We start from the raw sequence: 8771 nt of genomic DNA, 5'->3' as shown, positions 1-8771 counted from the left end.
GAGAGGAGTCATGGCAACTGCCAAGAATGTGGAGCTGGGCTTTGGGTGCCTTTTCTTTGTTAGAGATTTCCTGAGAGGACAGGATGTGGAGAAAGAAATGGGCTTTCCAGATCAGCAGTGTAAAGAATTCAGTGTCTCTAAAATCAATACCAAGGGGATTACACTTACGTGACCACATCTGAGTGCCTGTAAGATGTATCCCTGTGCGTGCATGCATGGAGATGCATCTTTAATACCTCATTAAACCAGCCTTGCTTTAAATCCTATCTTTTATAAACCTTGTTTTTAGGACGGGACAGGAATTATCCTATGAAAATCCATCCTAATCCAAATTATTCTAGAGACCCATTGTCGCCTTGCTAAACCCACTCCATTTGGTTACCTTTGAGTTCTTTAACTGACCTAAGCCCAGGTTATTATCTGGAGATCTTATAATTAAAGACTAAGATTGTTTTAGATAATAAATAAAATATAATAAGGTAAAACAAAAGCTAATATATCAAAATTGGACAAAATAAACAAATAGAAGGAAAAGAGCCCAAGAGAAAGCACAAGAATCAGAAACTCACTAGTTTGCACACTCAGGAATCCCATAAAAACACTAAATTGGAAGTTATAATATGTATACAGGGGACCTGCTGCAGACCCCTGCAGGTCCTGTGCATACTGCTGCTTCTGTCTTGGTGAGTTCATATGAGCTCTGCTCATGTTGATTTAGAGGATGTCTTAGTTTGGATTTAAATTGCTGTGAAGAGACCATGAACATGACAACTCTTATGAAGAAAACATTTAACTGGGGAAGCTCGCCTATAGTTTCAGAGGTCCAGTCCATTATCATAATGGAGAACATAGTGGCATGCAGACATGGTACTAGAGCTGAGATTGCTACATCTCGAAGACAACAGGAACGTGGCTGACAGCCGCACTGAGGGAAGCTTGAGCAAAAGAGACTTCAAAACCTGCCCCCACAGTGACACATTTCGTAGGACAAGGCTGCACCTACTTCAACAAGTCACATTCTAATAGTGCAATGCCCTTTTGGGGGCCATTTTGTTTCAGACCACCATAGAGGGCCTTGCTTTTTTGATATCCTCCATCCCATCTGGGTATACTCTTTCTGCCTCATCTTCCACAGGGTTCCCTGAGCCCTGAGGGGAGGGATTTGATGGATAAAACCCATTTAGGGTTGAGTGTTCCAAGATATCTAACTCCCTGCATAATATCTGACTAGGGGTCTCTGTACTTAGTCTTTTCTGTTGTTGGAGGAAGGGTCTTTGATCATGTTCAAACAAAACAGAACGCCATTATGAGTCATATTATTGTTGCAGCTTCTTTTTCCTCTTTAGACCAATAGTAGTATTTGGTTTTACCCCAGGTCCCTAGGCTGTCTAGCCTCAGGTTCTTGGTCACCAAAGCAGTGCCAGGTATGGGGTCCATCTTGTGGAGTGGGCCATAAGTCAAATCAGATGGTTACTCCCACAGGCTTTTTGCCATCATTGCCCTAGCATATCTTGAAAGCAGGTCACCATTGTAGATGGAAGACTTTGGGGCTGGCTTGGTGTTTACATTTCTCTTTTGGTAGCTAGATGAGTACCTTCCTGTACCAAAGATGCTGGAATGTAGGGTGAAGGCTCTATGTAGGCATCGGTACATCTCCATGTTCAGTGAGTCGTGTAAACGCTGTCTCCAGTGATAGGGCCTTGCCATCAGTGTGTGGAGAGCAACCTAGAGCCTGGGTTGTTTGGACGATTGCCATGGGAACCCTTTGGCCAATAGGTCAATTAGATTTTTTATGGAAATTATTCTCATGCAAAGCAGACTTGTATTTCTCTTCTTTCACAGAACAAGAACATGAGATGATCCCCGTGACTAGCAAAAGAGAAGGGACTTGTGGGCTGGTCACTTATGATTATCCTTTGCTGCTTGGAGTTCGGCATAGTTTTCTATATATATTGTAATTCTTCTTCTGACTTCTCCAACCCATACCTCAAAATATCATTTACAAACTATAACAAAATTAGGAGAGGGAAAAAAAACAGTAATATCTACATTAACTGTCAAAGTGAGAATCCAGAAAGGTAGGTAGAGCATATCACTACCATTCCCATGCCTCACAAAAGGAATCTTAATGCTTTATAATGAATCTGCCCAGCTCACATTCTCTGCCTTCTGTGCTAATGGAATTCAAATGGAAGAAGCAGGTGCAGCTGTCCTCTGTGTCTTTTATGAGATTCTTTTTAAGAACACTCAGCAGCTTGGACAAGACTTCAGAGATTTCACCCTCTACAGCTTCTAAACTCAGCCTCCTGAGTGTTAGAAACTAGGTGCTGTCTTTTTACGCTGCTGCTCAGCAGAACTTACAAAGATCAATTTCTGCTCCTTCTCTTCTCCTCCATAGCTATTTGTACTATTGATCCTGCTAGGGTTTATATTCATGGAGTGTAGGCATCACAGCAAGCACTTCTGCATACTGTGAGGAAGAAGAATAATGATAACTTCAAAGAAAAAGCAAGAAATGTATTGTTCCATTTTATCAGATTTTAAGACAGAAGTCAAATGGAAGATTGGTCTTTAAAAAAGATTTTGTTATTTTTGTTTATCTCTAAGCATTTTGTTTGGTGTGTTTCTGTATACACTCACACACACGATGTTTGTACGTGCCTCCTGGAAGAAAATATCAGATCTCCTGGGGCTGAAGTTACAGCCAGTTGTGAATCACCTGATGTGGATGCTGGGAACTGAATTTGGATCCTTTAGGGAGACAGAAAACACTCATAACTACTGAGCCATCTTTCCACACTATTTTTGTTTTGAAATATGTGTACATGTTTGTGCCTGAATGTGGGTTTATGCACCTGGGTGCAGTGCCAAAAGAAGCCAGACGAGGGCGGTTGAATCCCCTGGAGCTGGGTTTAAAGGCATCCTAAGCTGGAAACTGAATGCTGGTCCTCCAGCAGAGCGGGATGCAGTTTTACCCACTGGTCATCTCTACAGCTGCTCACCTCCAAGGTTAGGCTTTAACAGATGTTCAGAGGTTTTCAGTTCCCAACGCACCACACTGGATGTGTATTGAACCATTTACCAACCCTTGTTTACAATTTTGTCATTGTGCCCACCCAAAGCCACTTGAATTTGTTGATCTCTACTCTTTGTACATAGATCAACATAAGTAAATAAAGAACTGTTTCCTACTTGTAGAAAACCTTTGACTGGCTCCCGAACAATCTCTAAAATGAGTCACTCACTCTTTATCAACACAATCAAATTATTGTAATGCTGCCCTTAGAGTTCCTGGTTTATCTCATTTCACTGACAGATTCCTGTAAAGTGGGAAAAATAACAGGATTTATCATGTATCTATTTGACTTTTAAACTAAGTGATATTTAAGTCCATATTGGGTAATCAATTATTAGATAGTGATACATGCTTCATACTTTAATGATTGGTAATTATGAACTTTGAAATATATTTTAAAATATTAAAATGCCTGATGAAAATAACGACTAGCTCGTATTACATATAAACTTTCCAGATGTCTTAAAAAATATCAGACCAATTTATAAATAAACATTACAAATAATATAGGAAATGCTATTTTCTATGTACTACTAGAAAAATCCATATATTTTCATAGAACGACAAGAGAAATCCACACTCATTATCTAGGGTATTAAATTTCCAAGACCAAATTCTTTGCTGAAGAAAACTGACCTTTGCAAATGTCAAAAAACTTAATACCTTAGAAAATGTTGTGCCACAATTTAAATGAATGGAAGAAGTTGGAAATTTGAAAGAAATGCTAAGTAGTTCCGATTTCTCTTACCACTCCCCACCTACCCCCCCATCACCACCACTAGTGGAACGCCGCATCATTCAGCGTACACTAACTAAAGTGCTTTACCAGCATGTGGATTGGCGTTCTTCATTCAAAGTAACCGTGAGCTTCCAGCGTCGCATTCTCTGCTCTCCTGCCTGCGCGCTACCACCACCACCGCCTGGTTTGCTACTAGAAACTTCCCTCCTAGTGCCCATCTTTTTTGCAGTCCTAGCCTATGGTATTTGGATTTTCTCTTATTTACCTAAAAAGATAAGCTAAGATTGAATACACTTGATCTTTTGGGGGACTTGCCCAACTTCAACATTCTTTCATCAAGTCTTAGAATCTTTTCAGTCACTCCTTTTATTTATATTAACCCGTGCTCTTTAAAACTGAAACAGTCGGAGCTGAAGGGATGGCTTGACAATTGAGAGCACCAGCCGGTCTTCCAGAGGACCTAGATTCGAGTCCTAACACTCAGACTGCAGTGCACAATTTCCGTGCCAGGAACTGAAGGCCTCCCACGCAAGTGGTGTACAGAAATACAACCAGACAAAATACCCATGAGTGTAAAAATCAAATTAGTTTTAAATTTAAATGTTAGAATTAGGTGAAAGGGCACAATAGTATCTAAAATATATGGGTATAAGAATATTTATCCCACTTTGAACTTAGAGAGAGGTAACGTGATATTTAATTATTTTTTAATAATGTTGAACCTGAAAGTGAAAAGGTAAACGTTAAAAATCTAGGGCTGGGGGCCAGGCATTGTGATACTGCGCAAAACAAAGCAACTGGGCATGCGCAGATGCAGACCAGTGGCGCATGCGCAAACTTTCCCCAACGGCCGCTGAACGGGTTGATAAGCGACATTCAGGACATTCCCCACTTTTCTTGCTTTTTGGCAACCGAGCAGCCTGCAGCCATGGCCACGGCCAACGGTGCCAAGGTGGACCCAGACACCCTGCAGGTGCTTCAGGACACGGCCAATCGTCTGCGAATCCACTCGATCCGGGCCACGTGCGCCAGCAACTCGGGCCATCCCACGTCGTGCTGTAGCGCGGCAGAGATCATGGCTGTGCTCTTCTTCCACACCATGAGGTACAAACAGACCGACCCAGAGCACCCCGACAACGACCGCTTCGTCCTCTCTAAGGGCCACGCTGCACCCATCCTTTACGCGGTCTGGGTGGAGGCGGGTGGGATCTGTGAATCTGACTTGCTGAACCTGCGGAAGATCCACTGCGACCTGGAGGGTCACCCCACGCCTCGGCTATCGTTTGTTGATGTGGCGACAGGCTCCCTTGGGCAAGGACTGGGAGCTGCCTGCGGAATGGCTTACACTGGCAAGTACTTCGACAAGGCCAGCTACCGTGTGTTCTGTCTCATGGGGGACGGTGAGGCCTCAGAAGGCTCCATCTGGGAGGCCTTGGCCTTTGCTTCCCACTACAACTTGGACAACCTCGTGGCCGTCTTTGATGTGAACCGCTTGGGGCAAAGCGGCGCTGCACCCCTAGGGCACTGCACAGACATTTATGAGAAGCGCTGCCAAGCGTTTGGGTGGAATACTTACTCGGTGGATGGTCATGATGTCGAAGCTCTCTGCCAGGCCTTTTGGAAAGCTACTCAAGTCAAGAACAAACCCACTGCCCTGATTGCCAAAACCTTCAAAGGGCGGGGTATTCCAAGTATTGAGGATGCAGAAAACTGGCATGGGAAGCCCATGCCGAAAGAGAATGCTGACGGGATTGTCAAATTAATTGAGAGTCAGATACGAACAGGCAAACATCTCACACCCAAGCCCCCCGTTGAAGACTCACCCCGGATCAGCATCTGCAATATAGAAATGACCTCTGCACCCGCTTACAAACTGGGTGACAAGGTGGCTACCCGGGAAGCCTGTGGCTTGGCTCTGGCTAAATTGGGTCACACTCACAAGAGAGTCATTGTTCTAGATGGTGACACCAAAAACTCGACTTTTTCTGAAATCTTCAGGAAAGAACACCCCGAGCGTTTCATAGAGTGCTTTATTGCAGAACAAAACATGGTAAGTGTAGCGCTAGGCTGTGCGGCACGAGGAAGGACCGTGGCTTTTGTTAGTACCTTCGCGGCCTTCCTGACCAGAGCGTTTGATCAGATCCGGATGGGAGCCATCTCTCGAGCCAACATCAACTTTATTGGTTCCCACTGCGGAGTATCTATTGGAGAAGATGGGCCTTCCCAGATGGCTCTGGAGGACCTAGCCATGTTCAGAAGCGTCCCCGGCTGCACGGTTTTCTACCCAAGTGATGCGATCTCAACAGAACACGCAGTTTATCTGGCAGCCAGTACGAAGGGCATGTGCTTCATTCGGACCAGCCGGCCAAAAACCGCAGTTATTTATACTTCACAAGACAGCTTTGTGGTTGGACAGGCCAAAATGATCCGCCAGAGTGCAGAGGACAAGGTGACAGTTGTTGGAGCAGGAGTTACTCTACATGAAGCTTTACTGGCTGCCGACAAGCTCTCTCAACAAGGTATTTTTATTCGCGTCATTGACCCATTCACTATCAAACCTCTGGATGCTGCCACCATTATTCGCAGTGCCAAAGCCACTGGAGGCCACATCATCACAGTGGAAGATCACTACCGAGAAGGTGGCATTGGGGAAGCTGTGTGTGCGGCCATCTCCAGGGAGCCTGACATAGTTGTCCGTCAGCTCTCAGTAACGGAAGTGCCGCGAAGCGGGAAACCAAGTGAACTGTTGGATATGTATGGAGTCAGTGCCAGGCACATTGTGGCAGCCGTGAGAGATATCCTAACTAAATAAACTAGCCCATTTCGTCAAGGCTGTTAGCTTTGGTCTTAAACACTGGTATCTTGGTGTCATATTGATGTTTGTTGTTATAAAAAAAAACATCTCTTGTACTCTGCTGTTTTAAAAGCATTGCTGGCTAATACCTTCATTTTTAATAATAAGATCAACAAAAAGCCTTGAACTTTCTGTTAAACTGACAAATGTCACTCTTGGTTTTTAGTTGTTAGAGTGTATTATGCATTTTTCAGTTGCAAAACAGACAACAAAACCATCTATTTACAAGGTTTTTGATCAGACTGTAATGAATTATCAGTGATGCGGATAATGTAGCTATAACTGGTTATCTCTGTGTACAGTTAAGGGACTTGAATTAAGTTGTAGACTTCATTAGCCCAGATTCTGAAGCAAATTTGAGAACTTGCACAATGGCATTGCCATGCCATTTGTCTCTTTCCCAGGTGACATTTGACCACGGAACTTCCTTTGCAGTTCGTCCACTTCATGTCTCTGTGTCAGGGACAGCTCTCTCAATCTCCACTTTTCTAGAAAGAAACGGCTGGTTCTAGTTTGTGCACTACATATTAATATATTGTTTTGTGAAAGTGTTGTGGGTTTTTTTGTCTTTTTGTTTTTTTGTAACCAAACTATGTTGTTAACTTGATTGTTATTCATCTGCTGGAGATAATAGATGTGATAAAGAATTTTAAAACCAGCCGTTTAATGTCTGTTGTGTTTATGTGACTGCCTTCCCCTGATTGGCTGTGGGTATGAAGAAACTTGTCTCCAACTCATGGACAAGAAAGACAAAGAGGTAGGAAATAATGAATTGAAAAGCATTTGTAATTTTATCTTCATAATATCTTTGAGGTGCAAAAAATCATCCCAGCCCAGCAAATTTAAAAGCTTTAAAAAATTAAAACTCACCGACGCTGAGTTCAGACCTCAGCTGTGGCAGCGTTTGAAAGGCTTTCCAGCAGCACTCGCTTCATTGTTGCTCTGATTAACTGTCCTCGTGCAGACCTCACCATTTGGCACTGGGTGGAGGTACTGATGGGATAAAGAAAGTGCTATGCTGGGAACTGGAAAGCAGAGTGCTGGTGCTTCTGAGACTGCCACCCCCCTTTCTCTTCGCTTGTGATAATCATGCTTCTTTACATAAGATTTTTAAGCTCATTTTATTGAAGAAAACTATAAATTTATTTAAGAACACATAAATTTTAGAGAGTGTCAAGATGGAGAAGATTTGATTCACGTTTCATCCCCTCAGAAATTTGTTACCAGGTGATCTGTAACTGTGGGCCTTCTATTCGAACCATCTGGACTTCATAACATCAAATATCACATTTACCCAGGAGTGAGTGCTAACCCACACCTCTTTCTTAGCTTTCTTACCTGGTGGAGATACAGGATTGATTCAGAATTTGTGAACTAGACAAAATACCAAAATAAGGTTTCTGGTTTAGGGATGTATACTTGTTTCTTCCAGCTTTCATTATTTTTAAATGTGGGAGGGCTGTTTCCAACCAAACATACAAAAACATGCATTTAATAGTGACCATAGATCTGAAACTTTCAAATATCCAATGGGATCATAGAGATTCAGGTAATAATCACCAGGCCATGTGGGAGTGTGCGGAGCCTCTTCATCCATACTGGACAGGCTATGTTTCCACAAAACATTGACAAGGGGGGGTCAATTTTATAACAAGATTGGGGGTGACATTTATCTTATGCTCAGCAGTCCGTGAGATAGAATTGTGTCCCGTTTTGCTACACAATGATGGTTGCGTAGCATTCAATCTATCCTCAAGTTTTCTGAGTCTTGGAGTCTTAGAGACTCAGCTTGATTAATGCTAACCACTCACTGCTAAAATTGAAGATAATTTTTATTGTTCTTGATTTCCTTTTCAAAAAATGGTCAAAATAAGCTCTTTGTTCTTTCTAAAATTTACTTTAATTTTTTAATGGATTAATTATTCTTGAGGTATGTAGCTCAGAAGACAGCTCAGAATGGCCTTAATCTTGTATTGATCCCCTGGCAATATGGGAGTATGCCGCTGTGCCCTGGACAGTTTCGTTAAACAAAGCAATGGGACAATGATTGAGTTTTGATATTCTTGCCTAGATGAAGGCCTTTTAGATTATTGAGAGAGCTT

The 8771-nt window shown here is 42.7% G+C and overlaps 1 protein-coding gene across 1 annotated transcript; it reads left to right on the top strand.

The window, feature by feature from the left end:
• Positions 1-4743: 4743 nt before the first annotated feature.
• On the top strand, positions 4744-6627 carry Tktl2 (transketolase like 2). Its single transcript, XM_041675249.1, has one exon. It carries the CDS (start codon positions 4744-4746, stop codon positions 6625-6627), a length of 1884 nt encoding a protein of 627 aa, XP_041531183.1.
• The last annotated feature ends 2144 nt before the right edge of the window (positions 6628-8771 follow it).

Source organism: Microtus oregoni, unplaced genomic scaffold (genome assembly GCF_018167655.1).
Source record: "Microtus oregoni isolate MIOR12 unplaced genomic scaffold, Mior012 000025F_ref0000491, whole genome shotgun sequence".
Classification (NCBI taxonomy): Eukaryota; Metazoa; Chordata; class Mammalia; order Rodentia; family Cricetidae; genus Microtus; species Microtus oregoni.
Note: the sequence above shows the minus strand (reverse complement) of the source record. Positions and strands in the feature narration are given on the sequence as shown.